Source organism: Amphiura filiformis, chromosome 12 (genome assembly GCF_039555335.1).
Source record: "Amphiura filiformis chromosome 12, Afil_fr2py, whole genome shotgun sequence".
NCBI lineage: Eukaryota > Metazoa > Echinodermata > Ophiuroidea > Amphilepidida > Amphiuridae > Amphiura > Amphiura filiformis.
Genome location: NC_092639.1, coordinates 60,108,643 through 60,127,362, shown reverse-complemented (window position 1 = coordinate 60,127,362; position 18,720 = coordinate 60,108,643). Strand labels below are relative to the sequence as shown.

Below are 18,720 nucleotides of genomic sequence, written 5' to 3'. Positions count from 1 at the left end.
CACCTATATTCATTTCATATTGAAGTGCCCCCTCCTCCCGGGGGAAATACTACAAAAATGATGTCGTTCTGGAGCAGATGTTAAATATTTGGGGTCTTAGATGTAAGGTCGTAATGAGGTAGGACAGATACTACAAATTGGGTCCAATTATTGGGTCTTTTGGGGTAGATGTTTGAAATGAATGGGAATTTACCCATGTTTAAATAAATTGTCGTCCTTCCTACTGCTTTCCTACTGCTTTGTTTATAGAGAGTAGGCCTTGTCTGAGTTATCTTTATTCCTACAAGATCTCTAGGGGTAAAATAATTTTATAACAGGGATTTTTCTTCAAAAAAAACAAAGGATCTATGGGAGGCAAACATTGGTCAACTAGGGCAAAACAAGACAGTTGAGTAGATTTCTTTTCGACATTGGGGGATGGGGTTGGAAAATATCATGAAGTATGCCTATAGTGAATCCAGCACCTTTTGGCGATAGAATAAGTTTATGGTAGAAATGCGCGAAATTTTTTTTCTATATTGAAACTAAACTGATGGAATATATGGTACAAAAGTGGAATAAATTCGCACGAGCGCCGCCAAAAAATTTGCACTTTCGGGGCTAAACTGGTCAAATATGAGGTTAATTTGGTCAACAACCCATAGCAAAATATTGAATATTGGGGGGCTTTATCCCCCCCCCCCCGGATCTAGGCCTATGGAACAAGATAATTATGCCGCTATTTTGTGGGCAAACGGGGAAAACAAAGGTCTTTGGGATCGCAATTACTGCACATCATAGTGTTAAGAGTCGCCACCTCGGGACTTCCACCAATACGACATGTACAACATACACTCTTAAAACAGCGTGGTCAAAATGTTAATCCTTTTACCTGCTCACTTTTATTTGACTCCGCTATTCGCGGTTGAAATCATTGATGGCCATTTTCTGTTTGTATGTATCATATTAAAATGACCCCTAAGGGTCAATTTCTTTATCGCCTCATTCATCGCCCCATTAATCAAATGAGCCTTTATTTTGACAAATAATATGGTAACTTTTTAACCCCGATAGGGTTCATTTTAACCACGATTTGCGGTCAAATATTTGACCATGTTTGAGGGATTTTATTCGCCCTTTTTTAGTTGGTGGGTAAAATGTTGACAGAAAAGTCATTACACACAAACTATTGCATGATTATAAGGTAGTTTCCCCTATTTTATGATTATGATTTATACAAGGTACATCCCACTATACAAAAGACGAAGAACAAAATCTAAATTGGTGATTATTTTTTGCAGTTTTCTCAAAAAATAATAACCAAAAATCAAGGGATCAAGAGAACTTGCCTGCAATCATAACATCTAAAGCTGAATTTATACTACATCGCTGGACGACAGCGATTGGTTTTTACCTAATGAAGCAGAGCGCTTTTTGTTGCGTTGGGGAAAGCGCCAAATACCAACCGCTTTTCGCTCAGTGATAGATTGATAAATTTAAATTTAAAAACATTTTTGTATACTTTAATTAAGGTAACTTCAAACCTGATATTGTGCGGTGACACGATTATGTAACAAACTGATATGAAAACGAAACTGCTTTCTGCAAGTTCTAAGTTTCTAACTAAGGGTTCTAGACAAAGGTATCGGTAATGACGTCAGTCAAGAGCTTAGGTAGGATAATAGAAAAACGCGTGAGCAAAACCAAAACCAATCCTGAAACTTGAAACGACCGAATCCGTCGTAATATAAAACCAAAAACCGAATCCCGACTCTTATCCTAACTCTTACCCTAATCCTAACCCAACATTCTCTAAACCTAACCGCAGTCAAACATATCCCTAAGCGTAACTCCAACACTAACCGTAACCCTAACCATGACCTAAAATGCCCTAAACCATAACTTTAACCATTTTCGGACTAATGACCTATCGGACTAATGTTATGTTCCCTACTTTTTTTTATTTCAGAGATTGGTAGAAAGGATAATACAAAGTCAGCTTACCTCTGTAATTCCAACAACGCGTTTATACATTCTACCTTGGATTCACTCAACATTCTGAGCGACACCGACTACCGCGATTACCACTTCTCATTCGCTAATGGGCATGTGGAGGTTAGTTTCGATGGCAATGTATTTATCAGTGCGGATATGGAATGTCTCGGAGATGTCAGATATATTGGTATTGGATCAGGACGGGGCCACGACGCCGATTGGAAATATTGTCAATAAAGCAATCTAGTTATTGGCTACTGATGTACCCAGGATGAATAGAAATATGTCGAGGTTATTAAAAATATACTATTCAGTTATCTTTATTTAATTTTGAAAATATGGTAAATTCCGGGTTTTAAAACTAAACATTTTAGCGTTCACTAAATGTTGGAATCACATTCTTGTCATTAGTTTTTAGCACATTCATCACAAAATTTATACGCTTGTTAAAACAATTAATATAACATAATTATATGGGATCTCAGTAGCTTCTTACACCGGCGCTACACAACCAATTTTCAAAAGCATATCACGATATTCCAATAATATTATATTTATAAATTCAGTTAGTGTTTCAAAGTACTATTTATTAACTTATATTACTTGCATAATTATATAGTTGCAAATCTTCAAATGGTTACTATCGTATTTATCAAATTATATCTAACAACGTGTTATACATCCAATATAATCATAATAATATGATCAATGTGCTTTGCCTTTTTTGGCGTATAGCCTATACCTCTTCAAAGAATGGAACAGGCTATAAATTGATATACAACTTTCATAAATATTTTAATATTACTTAAAAGTAATATCATGCATAATAGCACCATCCAGAGCCATATTATTAGTATTAGTATTAGTATTATGTAAAACTTTAATGCGTTCAACTCAATCTAATATTTCTAAACTAAATGTGATGGAACTTCAGAGTCAGCATAGAGTAATTCATGTAATACGATCATATTTTTTGCAGATTGCTTTTTTGTTTTATTTAATAGTTTTAGTGTGGTAATGGACAATTTAACAAAGATTATGAGGAAACAATTATGCACTTAAGATTAAGCAAATGCACACAATATCCATAGGAATTTAAATAGGAATGGTAAAATGTTTTCTTCATTAGATTAAGCTGTAAGGAGGTCTTAAAAAGAATTTATCGCGTCTGACGTCATCTGTCAATCAAACTCAAAAAGTGTCGTGATGATGAGTTGCTGAACGCGGCTATATAACCGGGCGCCTTATTGTTAATTTTGCACTTTCAAACTTACAAACCATCTCAAAAGTTAGGTCTTTATAGTAGGAAACTTTCTGTCGCGAAGGCACCATGTCAACAATGCCTAGAAAAGTTGCTTTTTGCCTTGTAAAAGTACGTAATTTTTCGCCATTTTCTGCTATACCTTTTCTCCGATAGGCACCAGATAAATCGGACTTCTTTTTACGCGCTATTAACCTGTGTAAGCCAATCGAGGATCGTAATTGGCAGGGCCGGATTTACCTTTTGGGGGCCCTGGGCCAGACCAAAATTTGGAGGCCCCAAACACACCGTGAGGAAGGCAAGTGCACTCAAGTCGTCAACTTTTGAGATTTTATTGGGACATTTGCGCAAGTGCGCAAAAAATTTCAATTATAAACTATTTTAGCCCAAATTAAAGCTGAATGTTGCTATATAACAGGCCAGTGCGCGCAAAATTTTTGCAATTTTTGTAGGCTATTTTGGCCCAAAACATAGCGTTTTTCGGCCAAAATGGAAGATTTACATTGCACATTGCAATTTGGGGGGCCCTGGGCCCGGGCACATCTGGCCCTATGGTAAATCCGGCCCTGGTAATTGGCAGTGACATCAGACGCGATAAATTCTTTTTATCTCATGACTTTCATTATATAGCTTACTGTTTTCGAAACTGACTGTGATGTATAGGTACAGGTATGGTTTACTGTCCCCTGCTTTATATAATTAAGGATGCGGATCGCGAATGTGTTATAGCTGTCATTATTTGAATATATATATACTATCATATTTTTCTGTATTATTTATATGGACACTGATATCCGTTTGAACTGCTGGTCGGTTGGAATGGCTATTTGACTGTTCCAATTGAAATCCATACACCCCCTGCATGACCTTAATAGAATAACCCACGGTGGGTGTATATTTCAAATGGGGTTACCCATTCAGGTTTCCCTATTTGAAATTCACACTCCCTGTGTGTAATTAAGGTCATGTCTTCCATAGGGGGGTTATGGATATCAACTTGAACAGTCCATCAGTGTGTGTAGTTAAAGGAGGATGATATTAGATTTTGATATCAGTGAAAACACAACATTTGTCTCATTAACTCAATGAAAAATTAGGGCTGAAAAATGTTTTATTTTGAATTTGTTTAAAATAAATATTATTCGCCCACGGTCTCCAAAGGATTGAATTCTGACATGCAGGGAGTTAGGGTTAAGGGTCGTTCAGCCAAGGAGCAAAGGTCATTCATCCAAGGGGAAAATAGCATCGAACCATCCTCCTTTAAGGGATCTGGAATGAGCGTTTTGAGCGTTTCGACAGTATTTTTTGTGGGACATGAGAGCACATCAGACATATCGAATTGCATTCTGAATACGAAGAATGTCTTTCCGGTATCAAATAATTTTCATTATTTGAAATTACGATATAATACAAATTTTATGACAAATTATTAAAATTTGATATTTTTCACATTTTGATATATAATAGTCCTCGAAGTAATTTTATAAATCTAATGATATATTCTTAAATGTATGTAGTTGAAAAAGCCGACGATCAATTGAAATTTTTGACCTTTCATATTGAAGATATGGATACGAAAGGTCAAAATTTTCAATTGATCGTCGGCTTTTCATCCCAACCACATACATTTTAAGTATAAATCATCAGATTTATAAAGTTTACTTTAAGTACTGTTAAATATCAAAAATATCAATTTTTCATGATTTGCCATAAAATGTGTATTACATTGCGAATTTCAAAAAATCACAATTATTTGATATCAGAAGGACATTCTTCGTATTCAGAATGCAATTCAATATGTCTGATGTGCTCTAATGTCACACAATAAATACTGTCCAAACGTTCATACCCCATCCCTTAATAGAGTATATAATATTACCACTGAATATTTGTCTGCACGTTACATAAATCACGTAATGCATATGAAATCGAAATTGTTTTTTCTGCTTTTATTATCTGTGTCAAATTGTATTTTTAACGCTTGTACACTGAAGGTGTATGGAGTGTCCATATTTTATTAACGCCTGAAAAATACAGATTGGTATTATAATGGAAGACAGGGATAAAAAGACTAGTTTACGTCAAGTGTCGTTTACGACAAGTGTCGTGATGATATGAGTTACTGAACGCGGCGGTAAAACCGGACGCCTTATTGTTAATTTTGCACCTTCAAACATACAAACTATGTCAAAAGTTATGTCTTTATAGTAGGAAACTTTCTTTCGCGAAGGCACCATGTCGACAAATGCCTAGAAAAGTTGCTTTTTGCCTTGTAAAAGTACGTAATTTTTCGCCATTTTCTGTTATTCCTTTTCTCCGATCGCCACCAGATAAATCGACCTTCCTTCAATTATAATAACGACGGAGCGACGTTTAGTAAAAGCAGCCATTTTTGCTATACCATATTCTGGGACAGGCTATTTAACAGGAATTCCCATTTTATACTTAAAAGAGGGTTGGTCAAGCTATTAACCGTTAAGACCAATTTTTACCTTGCGTATTGCTAAAGTTAGCATTTCCTCAAAATTAAAATAGCAATATTATAATATCAATGATTTAATTTCCATGAATAACACATTAAGATTATTTTGCCTTTGTGAGACTAACGTTAATTTAACATGAAGAAAATTCGACGAAATATAAGTAAATAATCATATATAAATTGGTAATAAAAATAATAGATAATGAAGAGCAATCAAAACCTTTTTGACCATGATCCGTACTTTTAAATACAACTAAACATTTTCTGTCCTCAAACACGAACAAAATAATATTTTATTGCCACACTTAAATAAAGTACTTTTGAAAATGCCCAAAATTCAAATACTGGTATCAATCTTTAGAATGCAGAATCAATATCAATCAATTAGAGCAACTGCTTTATGTTATAAATAATTTGCCACGTGAATATAGATAGCCTTGCTTGGCTGTTTGTAGAAGTACAGAAAACTGTCCAATGACTTCATTCATAGTTTAGCCGCACATGTGCAATCTCTCCGCACCACACTTGCGTTTATCTCCTCAACAGATCTGCATCCTACAAGTATAGAAAATATTATTTTGTTTAAACGATTAACTAATGAAAATAATGTTGCATGCTATAAAATGTAGCAACATGACTTCCCGTATATTTACATTCCGTGGTGTTAACGTCAGTGTTTTAGTCTGTAACTTTTGCACTATTAGTCCATTACTTGGTATTGCAGGGTGTATAACTTGTCCTAATTCCATGTTGACCAGCATTTTAGACCCATTATCATCAAACTTTTGCCCAATGTTTCAGATGTCTATATCCCACACAAAAACTAAGCAAAATGTTTATACATGTGCTCGTATAACCTTTCATTATTTTGTCTGTGTAGGATATCTCTGGAACTGAACCTTTACTCAACGCAACAACAAAATGGCTGCGCGGGTGTGACATTATCGAGGAGGTCTCCCCGTCAGTCCGAAACACCATCAGTCCGAATCACCGCTAGTCCTTATTTCTAGGGTTAGGGTTCGGTTTAGAGTTATAGTTAGGTTTAGGGTTACGGTTGGGTTTAGGGTTAGGATTAGCGTTACCGTTACCGTTACCGTTAGGTAAGCTTAAAATTCGGACTAGCGGCGCGGTGGTTCGGACTGACCCACATTATCGAGGTATTAGTGGTATGTCACCAATTTGAATTTGAATGAGAAATTAGTCATGTGACATTGGTATTACCTGTCAATGCCATGGCAATATCAAACTCCTCTTGTAGAATTTTAAGCACACGTTTGACCCCATTCTCGCCCTGTACAGAAGACAAAGATAATTCATTGAAACATCAACATAATAATTTTGTAAAATGCTAACTCAAACGCAAATGGTTTTTATTTCGTGAAAAAAAAATCGCCTTTCGTTTTTAAAAAAAACAACAATATAAGATATATGTAAATATTTTTATTTTACAATTGATTATAAATAAACCTGAGTAAAGAGTGTCAAAGTTGGGTAGTATTTTCATTGAGACACTCTTTATAGGTAGAAACCATCCACATTTACAAATTGATTTCAACAAATTACGAAGTCATATAATGACAAATCGAACAGATACGCACTACATCTGAAATCTCCTTCCATTCCTCCCATTCTTCTGAGGTTACTGCCCTCCCTCGGTGAATAGCGTCACAGGTTTATATAGGAACTGTTTAATATAATTAGGTATACGTCACTATGCAGAATTCAGCATGATATCCAGGCTACTCACATCCAATCCTAGACCCCACAGTATAGGTCTGCCGACGAATACCGCTCTCGCACCGAGGGCAAGAGCTTTCAACACATCAGTACCCAGCCGTATACCGCCATCTATGTAAACTTCAACACCTGTACCTTTCACAGCTTCTACAACTTCTGGCAGCGCGTCTATCTGCATTTGAAACAGTCATAGGCCTACATAATTGCAAAGCAACACATCATTAATTTAAGTATATAGTTTTTATGTATGTTTATATATAATATTTAGCTTACCGTTGCTGGAACTCCATCAAGCTGCCTTCCCCCGTGGTTCGACACTAATATACCAGATACTCCATGTTTCACGGCTTCACGGGCATCTTCAGCTGTGATAAGTAAGATGTAATGCGATATCTTTAGTACCTTGACTAAACGCTTTTCTATAGAGGCCTTGCATGTGACGTATCATCCCGTAAATATGGCGGACTACTAAAATGCATTCAACAAAAGCATGATTGCAATCTACCGTGACAGTTCGTCTCATACACATAACCCTGCACTGCAATCAAATGGGTTGATGACAAAATTTGATTGAATGGACTGCACTCCGCCATAACTACGGTGAAGGACACCGGTTCAAATTCTTTGTTTGGAGCCAATCGATAAACTGATGCAGGGCCTCTATACGCTTTCAACAAATGAAAACTAGATTTTTTCAGACACTCGTGACAATGTTGGTTAGTTTATACTTTCAACATGTTCAAGTCTCAGCAAGACAAAAATAAAATAGTAAGAACCAGTACTAGTATTGTGAATTGTGGGATAGGCTTTTACGACGGGAGTTCATAGCAATTAGAAAGTTTTTGGCGGGTTCGCCGTCGGACAAGTTTAGAACTGCCAAGCTTTCGTCAGGAGTAGCTCTGACTTCTTCAGGACAAAGTACCTATGTATGAGACATGTAGGTCGCAACTTGTCTACTGATGGCTCTGCAAAGAACAGTTCGCTGAAGACTGCTCCTAGTGAACAGTGTTACGAGTCGTACTTGACTCAAGGCCAAAATCACCTTTTACCCGAACTCACACGAATGCACAACACAAATACACTGTTTGGTTAAGCTAACAAAATCTAAGTCTTTAATTGAAAGCACGTTATGATTGGTATAATATATGACAACAAATGTACATACACAATAATCAAATACAATCACTCTTTATCTATTTTATACTTAGCCAGCATTCTTCTTCTTGGCGATCATAAAGTTCTTCATGATGCAGTCATGTCTACAGTAGAATTCATCTCGACCTTTGCAGGACTTAAACCCCATTAAAAGCTATTAAACCAAGATAACACTCATTGAAACAGCTCAACTGATTAAATCGGATCTTCTCTGGTTGTGCACAAGTGTCTGTTTTACATGTGCGATATCGCAATAAAGCTAGTATTATAGCTTCAGTTGGGTAACCGATTATAAAGGAAACGAAAGGAAACAATGGTATGTGTACCTTTGTTCACGAAATGAGACAATGGCGTGCTTTTTGTAAACCAGCATTCTTGAAAATGAGCAACATAATGATTGTTGACTTGGAAATAATTTCTTCATATTTTTGGTGTTATCTGTCGTTTACATATCCTTCCTAAAACACAAAAGTGCGACCTCTCCAAACATCTAAATTAGCTAAAAATTTAGGACATGTTACAAAACTATATTTTCTAGAACCTATTTAGAATAGTTAAAATGTAGCTTGTACCGTTTTTTGTGGCATCCTTCAGAAGTGAGCGGTCCGATACCAATATTTTCGGTCAAATCTCCATTCAATTAACTCGGGGAGTTGGCTAGCTATGCCTTGCCCTCACTCATATTTTACAAAAGTGCGACTATTTCCGAACATCTAACCTAGCTGTAATTTTAGGTCATGTTAGAGAAATATATTTGCTAGAAGTTTGGAGAATAGCTAAAATATTGGCTGGTTATTTTTCACACAGTGATGTTAACTAGTCAAGTGCCCATTCTTCCAACATACATCATTTGTAGAGGTCACGCGTCAATGGTGAGAGCACTGTGTATTGTGTATAGGAAAACGGACAGTAACTGCAGTATGTGCAATGTTCTGGACGACTGATGTGATATATCCTTATTCACTTGTCCTGCGAAAATCCTTGCGTCGTTCTCCAAACACATTCGTAACTCTTTGCGCAGTTCTCCAAATCACTTTACTCCTTGCGCCGTTCTCCAATATTAAACTCCTTGCGCTGCTTTCTCCAAACTTGGTGCTATTTCCACCTTTCACACAATATCTTCAGGAAGCAGGACTGCGATGCAGTTGTCCCCACTTATTTTGACAGTTGCGTTGAATCAAAACACCAGACTTCAGCAAGTCGACAGAAGAATATATATTCCTTTCTTGGAAGAATAACGTTCTTTGACGTGTTCTAGATCTTCTCCGACAACACTGGTAAATAGTAGTACTTTGACTACATAAAATATTTCTGGTTTGCAATTTCCTTTCTTTGAAGGAATTGGACTGTAAGCATAGCTCAGATCAACACTATCAACTGAGAAGAAATATGTTTACCTTTTCTTATATACCAGGCCCTGGGAAATCCCAAGTATTAATACACATGATGAGAACTTGGAAATTCCCAAGCCTTAATTATAATATTAACCTTTCTCATTACATCATTTCCTTAGGGGAATTCCATTACATCACTTCCTTAGGGAGTTTCCAAATATTCCAAATTAGATATGATTCAACTTGTTTTGCTCAATTTGAGAGGGGAATTCCCCCAAAATGTCATCACTCATGTAACTTTGTAAACAAAGATAAATCATCAAGTTAAATTACTCAGGGCAGATCACAACAGTTAAAAAGCAAACTCGCCTATCTGCTAATGTAAAAGTTTTTGGTGGCTCTGAAAAGAGCTGTTCACTAAAGACTGCCTTTGTGAACAGAGAACAAACAGAACTCACCTATCTGCCAGTGTTAAAGTTTTTGGTGACTCTGAAAAGAGCCCATTCACTGAAGATTGCTCCATGTCAACAGAGAACAACCAGACCTTGCATATCTGCTACTAAGTTTTGAACCTTTTATGATTCAATGTTTTTTGGTTTCGTTTTCCGGTGAAACAAACGCATCGTTTTACGTTCTTCGTTGTAATTTCGCTGCGGCACATTTCGCAAACGGTAAAACGCTCTCATAGTTTTTATCCTATAATTTTAGGGAAACGTTTCATTCATCAGCGGTGTTTCTACTGCTATGGAATGACTGATTAATGATCCTCTATTTCTTCCGGACGTTGATTTGTATTATTCTTTTTCTTACTAGTATAAGTAACGAATCACATTATTTGGAAAGATAACTGCCCTTATATACATTAAGAAAGAGACCATCCAAGGTCTGTACAAGATTGCTTGCATTGGCAGGCTTTGATTCAATCTCAATTATGATATGCTTACGTGTATGATAACCCTTCTCTATCAGTATGACAACTTACCGGTGAGGATTCCTTTGCCGACTATTGGCAGTCTTGTAATTGACCTCAACCAATCGATTACCTCCCACGTGATGGTATTGTCAATAAGCTCAATATCTAGGTTGTGGTCAGTCCTTAAGGGAACGTCTGTGTCCTTAAAGTGACCATAGCTGCAATATACAGGAAAACATGTTTTAAAGTGACTATAGGTTAAAGACCACTAATAGGCCTGGGCGATACATTGAATTACGACGAGTAACTATTTGTTTTCATGGCATTCAAAAAGACTGCATTAAAATCGCTGAAATTGATCAAGTTATATAGCCAAAAAAGTACTTTTTAGAGTTTGATGCTTCAAAATGGTACCATTTCTCTCATTATATGACATTTTTGTTGTAATAGTACCAAAATTCGTACGCACGGCTTCGATTTTTAGTAAATATTCGCGCTATCATATTGTAACTTTCAGCTTCGAGGGCGCACTGTCATTTTAAGGTGTTTACGGTTCAGTGCGTTAAAACAAGAAAAGTCTCAGGTCAACCTATGTTGAATTTTTGATCATTTGGCATCTACATCATCACCTGATATTAGTGGCATTGAACTGTGAGAGTTCTGAATATGAGAAAATTCCACCCGAAATTAGGCATTTTCCCATTGAAACCCGTGTAATACATAATTATTGGTATTTAACCTATAGCTGGCATCCGAAACACAAAATTAATATGACCCAGAAGTATCTTAGTTTTATGTGTCATTTAGGTTGAATATGTTCATGTTCATGGTGTCCCCTTTCAATGCATTTAGGCACAGTGGAGTAGCAATCTTTTCGAGACCAGCGGCCTAATAATTTCAGCAATGTTTTTTGAAAAAGATTCGGCCAGTTTTAAAATGTTGCTATTTGACGGGTATCGGAATCGCTTACTTTTAAAAGATTTTACTTTAATTTGTACAAAAAATGGGGTCATAAAAAGTCTTCTTACATGTGACTAAATTATCAAAACTTAACCCGTCGTGGAAGAATTGGCCTATTCGGTAACTACTAAAATTACTTGCGGTTAGACCCGAGATGTCGTCATTTGACGTCACGCCGACGCGCACATAGTTACTTTAACATCGTTACTGCGCACTAATTCGGCGTGACGTCAAATGACGATATCTCGTGTATAAGCGCAAGGAACTATGGGGTTTACCGATAAGGTCAATTTGGATGTAGGTGTCAAGAAGAATTCTGCTTTTGATCTTGCTGTGAAAGTTCCCAGATCTAACTTAGTTAACCACATAATAGGATAAGAACTGCCCTTTCTGCACATATTGTTTCTGACTAAGATTCAGAGCTTCAAGCGGAAGATAAACCGCTATCTTTGCGCCAACCCGCCAATACTACCTAGTAATAGATAACTGATGGTAATGCCTTGATTAGCCTAAAAGAGGAAGCAAGTACTAGCAAAAAAACAATATCGGTACATCGAGACCTGTCTTTACATTTTGAATGCTGGTTACGCTCATTCCATAAGCTTTAGCAAGCATGGCGTCCCATAGCTTTTAAAAATGCATACCTGACTGGAGTTCTTCTGTATAATTTGCTCACGATCAATGGTGTCCCACTCTTGGCTTTGATTGGGCTATCCAGCGTGACAAATATGCCCTTATAGCCATTATTTTCTGCCCTGTATACTATCTGTTTGATAATGGCTCGGTTTGATAACGGAGTTATATGCAGCCACCTCAGCCCACTGGGTGAACATTCGGCAATATCCTCCAAGCTGCTACCTGACCACATACTTAGGACCATTCCTGTGTCCATGGACTCCGCAGCTGTTTGAATGAGAATAGTGGTGTTAATGTCATCATTTTCGCGCTTTTGAATAACATGTGGTGACCTTGAGGAGACACATAACTCATACTAACACGGCGGTGTCTTAGGGCCAGCACTTGCGTGCGTTGTGGCGTTACATACGCAGTAGTAATTTTGGCCCAACGACAAAATTGACGTCGGGATGTTGGAAGAATACTGCTTCCATTGAAGTTTTGAATTGTCACAACTGAAAACGCACGCATTTACTTCTACTTTGTGACAATTTTGATCAATTTCATTAAGTTGGTGAATTAACTGAGTCCTCATTTACACACGCGAACACACCCCATTGCACCGCATTGCGAGATATAACACGGCTTAGATACAAGCTGTACGTACCCGTTGGTTGTCATTGATATGTATGACACATCAAGCAAGGTTCAACATAAGATGCAAATACTTTTTATATTAATTAATTGTATAACAAGTCATAAACTATACATTCCAGACGTTTCAAGAGTATCTTATGTTGCATTTTTGAAATGGCAGGCTTTACAATAAACTTCAAAATTGATGGGTACCAATCATTTTGATACACCCTGTATGAGGATAAGCCAACCACATTGTATGGCAAGATTATGATAGCTGTTTAAAAATATAAAGTATTCATGACCTTTGGCAGTGAGGCGTTCTCCTCCAGGATGGACCCAATGATGCAGTGCAGTAGGCGCGATTGCGATAGGAAAGGAAACTTTGTGTCCAAGGATAGTTGTAGATGTGTCTCTTCTGGAAACATCTCGCATCAGTCTAGGCCTCAGCCGAATCCTGAGAACAATGATCAATGATTGAGCATTTAGGCAAGGCTGTTTCTACATTAAAGCCATTTGCTGCGTAGGACGCCCTCAATATTGTTTTTAATTCTGGTTTTACACGATTGCAATGTAATTTAGTAAAAAAAGATGCCCTACAAAATCCGAGATTTTATATAATCCGTCTTAATAAGACGGCTTATAACAATGGAAATATTTAGTTGAACACACAGTATACGGCGTGCAGGGGGCATATCTAATGCTAACATTTTATGGAAAAGAAATGCTAATCTATTTTTATAGAAATGTTACAGTGTGACTTCAATTATCTGATTGTTTCTCGGTCAATTCGAAGTTTAGGTAGTGGGCAGACTGATGTGGTGCATTATAAAGAACTTGTAAGTACAATCAAAACCTGTGTGTATGGTGGGGGTGCCGTGTGTGTGAGTTTTAAATTGTTTCAAACGGACAAAAGTGTTTACTTCCACTGCTTTCATAAGCCTTACCTTCTAAACGCGTTAATATTATCAGTATCTGTTTGTCCTCTATCCGATGAATTCGAAATATACTTGATGGCTGACACGGATAAAATTTGACGGGCTGAAGCCTCCAAATCATCAAGACATTCTCGATCTGTCATTTTACTGAAACAATGTTTACATTTCGGTTCAATAGTAATTTTAAACAATATAGCAAATTTCCACAATGATAGTGTCATATACCAGATAATATGCTTTTTAATTTTTAGCTGAATAAATGGGTTAAGGGATGGAGTATGAACGTTTGGACAGTATTTATTGTGCGACATTAGAGCACATCAGACATATCAAATTGCATTCTGAATACGAAGAATGTCCTTCTGATATCAATTATTTTTGATTTTTTGAAATTCGTAATGTAATACTCATTTTATGGCAAATCATGAAAAATTGATATTTTTGATATTTAACAGTACTCGAAGTAAACTTTATAAATCTGATGATTTATACTTAAAATATATGTGGTTGGGATGAAAAGCCGACGATCAATTGAAAATTTTGACCTTTCGTATTGAAGATATGGATTTTTTTCCCAAAACACCAAAAATAAATTAGGTCTTGTTGGGAAAAAATCCATATCTTCAATATGAAAGATCCAAATTTTCAATTGATCGTCGGCTTTTCCTCCCAGCTACATACACTTTAAGAATATATCATTTGATTTATAACATTTACTTCGAGGACTGTTATATATCAAAAATGTGAAAAATATATATCGTGAATTTAAAAAAAATTCAGAATGCAATTCGATATGTCTGATGTGCTCTCATGTCCCACAAAAAATACTGTCAAAACGCTCAAAACGCTCATTCCAGATCCCTTAAGGGATGTAAAAAGGGCGGGAACCTGGTTTGGATTCCAGAGGGAGTGTGCCTGTAAGAGAAACAGCCATCAGAAAAGGACTAGCCCAGATTGCGTGCCAAATAACTTAGCAGTTCAAAAATTACAATTTTCCCAGCCTTGGAATAAAAGTAGGCAGAGCTGGGAATCGAACCCGGGACCTCTAGCTTCTGAAACACAAATGCATTACGACTAAGCCAACAAATAATATATTTGCTGTGAGAAGTTCGATAGTAGTCCTTGATATTGCTGAATAGAATAAATCAATACTGATCTAATGTACGATGTTACAGGCAGAACGGTAGTCAGTCGATGCCTAATCCGACTACCAATTTTGTCAAATTCAATGACATTTAAAACCATGTGATTCGTACTTGATAATTATTTGTCTAACATATAACTAGGCTTAATGTTGTGATTGCCGGAGTCATCCTTTAAGAGTGTCCAATCAAGTCTATAACAAGGTCAGTCAATTGTCGGCTTGCTGATCGCTGATAGATACAAAGAGATATCTCAAGCATGTGCCAATCACAGCACATGTTTGGTAATGGCCAACCAAAGTATTAGTATAGTTTAGAGTAGAATATGCCATAGTCGAATTTTATTAAAAATATGTTATTATTAGTCATGATGAACCCATTTCGTTGAACTCAAAATTATACTGATGTTAATTAAAATTAAAGTATTCAATAGTAAAATGGTCATAAAGAATTAAGAATATCAGATGATTAGTGACAATAAAAGTAATTGAATGCAACATTATCTTGCATAATTATAATGGCTCACTGTAATTTCGAACAATTCTGATTTTGGAATCTACCAGTTTATTGATAGCGAACCACGAAAATCCGACTATGGACTTTGAATTTTAAGCAGAACTTTGCCCCGGGACTTTGCTCTCTAAAAACACACTGTCAAGCATACTTGTTTATCAGTCCATTAACCACATGTACTAAGCATGGTATAGTACAAGACGCGCTAGATGTTTGATGAGAGATTAACTTTGGCGTCAACACAAAAGCGCCGCAAATACCACAGATAGTTGTGTACGGTGTAGTTAATGGTAATGGCGCGGGCCCGGAAGATTTAAACCAAAGCGAGATATGGGCGACCAATCACACTAATTTTAGTTAGGCCAGAAATTGGCCTAACTCTCCATAGAGTCCCGTGTTAAAATCTTAACCGCAAGGCAAAGTCAGTAGTCCACTTGGGAAGCTAACAAACAGAGGGAGTGTGGTGACTGAAAAGATCAGATACAGATGTGAAAATCTATCAGTTGCACACAAATCAATATAAATCAGAGTTTTATGCTTAAATGTAATAGCCAGAGTATGTAGAATGGGCCGCAAGTGGACTACGGAGAAGTCTAAGTTTAGGAGTAGACGCATGCAAGCTTTCATTGGGGAAATTTGAAGACACTCTCGCTAGTTGTGCCCTTTACGGCGCCAAAGACTACAGCTTTTCCAAACGCAGCCACGAACCCTGCATACAGAGGTAAATTATAATCCTGTTACAATAAATTCAAAGTAATAATATCGTAAAGAGACCCCACCTAGAGGAATATAAGATTCATCGTGAGCCAATCTGCATTCTGTTGCTTGCAAAAGTCGACGATCAGACTGAAATTCTAAATGGAGTATTTCCAGATAGTATCGTTAATTTCATGGCATTGAAAACGATAAATTGCAGTCACAAAATGTGTAATATTAGTAAATCACCAAAGCGCGAATATAGTAACGTAGGTATGTGGAAAATAACTGTATTAATAATAGTTGTCTTTGGCATGTCGCTTTTTGAAATATCACCAAAAATATCAAAATTTGGAAAAACGTCCCAAAATTTAAAACAAAGATAAACCTTCCAAAATAAATACATATTCGCACTCAGCGGACCAGTCACTACCTGTCGCTATGATTTGGGGTCATTGTCGCTTGCAGTTACCTTACGTTAAGTTTACCCATACCTCACGTATCCAGTTGACCAGGCAAACTTTCAAGGGCAATCCAATTAAGTAGGCTTAAAATATAATCAAGTCAATGTTCACCTCTCTCTCTCTACCACCACACTTTGCACAGCTCCCAACTTAATGTGTTTTCCAGGTATTTGGAGCGGCCTTTAAAGCCAAGAAAATCGCAACTTCAGTGTATCGGTCCGTCGAACCAAACATCCCGTACGCCGTGTACGACAGTGAAAACCACTCGTAAATGACTGAAAACTACTCTTTCAAGGTAGGATATAAGGGACATTACTCGTTTTTGAGTAATATCTCTATTATAAATCAGCTTAGTCTGTTGATTACTTTGAAGGTAGAATACTAGAAAGAACCCAAAACACTAATCATATTCAAAACATAGAGAGCAATAGTAAGGAGACTCCATTTAACGAATAATAGTAATTATTATTTTACTTACATGTAGCATTATGTTGTTACCACACGACAAGTCCAATACTTAATAATAGTAGTTGTTACAGTAAAGCAACCAATTCCTGGTTTAATTTGCTGCTAGCGAAGCAGCCATAATGTGAGAATATCCTACACAAGACTGGTGTACTATATACAATGAAGGTTAGTAATATAGTCTCGTGCTATGTAACCTTGAACAATAATGCACCCTGATTGTATATGCCATGTAACCTTGAAGTTGACTTCCGTAGCTTAAAGCGTTACCTTAGAGCGTTACCTTAGAGCCATAATATACGAACTTTTTGAATGAATTTGTTTTAATCTTTTCAAACCTGATTTTGTTGACATAATTATTTGTAATGTTTACACATATAAAGACACAAGAGGAATTGTATGGGTTCTACAAAGAAGATTCCGAGGCTTGTACCGCCCCATGTGCATGATTTCCTCGGGAGGGTGAAAATGCTCCAAACTTTGGGTTTGATATATTACTTGTCTTAACTCAAGAACCACAAGACTTGCGAAATATAAATGCAACCAAACCTTCAAATTAAACAGATATCCGAGATCTGCTTGTTCTCTATTGACAAGGGCAGTCTTCAGTGAACGGCTCTTTTCAGAGCCATCAGTAGGCAAGGGGCGGCCTACATGTCACATTCTTAGGTACTTTGTCCTCAAGAAGTCAGAGCTACTACTGACGAAAGCTTGACAGTTCTAAACTTATCCGACGGCGAACCCGCTAAAACCCCACTAATTGTTATGAATTCCCCTCGTAAACATGGTAAAAGCATATCCCACAATTTATTACAAACCATAAAACCTCGTCTAGAAGCTATTTTTTGAACTATTTTAGTGATTCTATATCCTTGTTAATAAAATTATCATATATTGTTTAGAGTAGTTTATATAATTGTTTTTATAAAATTGTTTTTGTTTAGTTTTATAATCTTTTTGTTATACCTGTAATACTTGTTACATATCTGATTGTCATGGAAAGTTCTGATGTATATGATGCATTGAAATATCGTGGTATGAGAATTTGTAATTTTGCCTGGTAAATTTGCATGTCAAATTCTTTCTTGGAACGACAGAAATTGAAATTTTAGCGTTAAATGAAACTAGTCTTGACAGTAATATTGACAATAATGAGCTTCATATACCAGGTTAGGGGTGGTGCAATAATTATGTGTACCCCCCGGGGGGTGAATTATAGGGGGGGGCAAAGATTTTTTGGCAGGACAAAAGGGGGAAGCATTTTTTTGGCAGGTCAAAAGGGGGGTCAAGCGATTTTTGGCAGGTCGAAAGGGGGGCAACCATTATGAAGATATTTTGGGTACCATTTTATATTACGCCCTAAAAGGCGTAGGAAAACGTTAGGAACACGTTCAAATATGCAAAATGTCCTGCTCGCTCCGCTCGCATTATATGA

General features: G+C 36.7%; 2 protein-coding genes across 3 annotated transcripts in view; one reads left to right on the top strand and one right to left on the bottom strand.

Moving 5' to 3' along the window:
* Positions 1 to 3,543, top strand: part of LOC140166515 (uncharacterized) — a 30,403-nt gene extending 26,860 nt beyond the window's left edge. The window contains exon 8 of the mRNA XM_072189996.1: positions 1,949 to 3,543. Within this exon, the coding sequence (XP_072046097.1) occupies positions 1,949 to 2,211 (263 nt within the window). The 3' untranslated portion in view covers positions 2,212 to 3,543. The remainder of the gene's footprint in view (positions 1 to 1,948) is intronic.
* A 1,789-nt stretch (positions 3,544 to 5,332) lies between these two features.
* On the bottom strand, positions 5,333 to 17,457 carry LOC140166514 (2-Hydroxyacid oxidase 1-like). Of its 2 annotated transcripts, XM_072189994.1 has the most exons (9): positions 17,299 to 17,455; positions 14,015 to 14,152; positions 13,373 to 13,524; positions 12,461 to 12,719; positions 10,926 to 11,074; positions 7,728 to 7,819; positions 7,465 to 7,626; positions 6,939 to 7,008; positions 5,333 to 6,272 (listed from the first exon to the last, which is right to left on the bottom strand). In XM_072189994.1, exons 2-9 carry the CDS (start codon positions 14,146 to 14,148, stop codon positions 6,202 to 6,204), a joined length of 1,089 nt encoding a protein of 362 aa, XP_072046095.1. In that variant the 5' UTR covers positions 14,149 to 14,152; positions 17,299 to 17,455; the 3' UTR covers positions 5,333 to 6,201. The 2 variants fall into 2 exon arrangements, with proteins under 2 accessions (XP_072046095.1, XP_072046096.1); XM_072189995.1 differs by lacking the exon at positions 7,465 to 7,626 and having other exon boundaries at positions 17,299 to 17,457.
* Between the last annotated feature and the right edge of the window lie 1,263 nt (positions 17,458 to 18,720).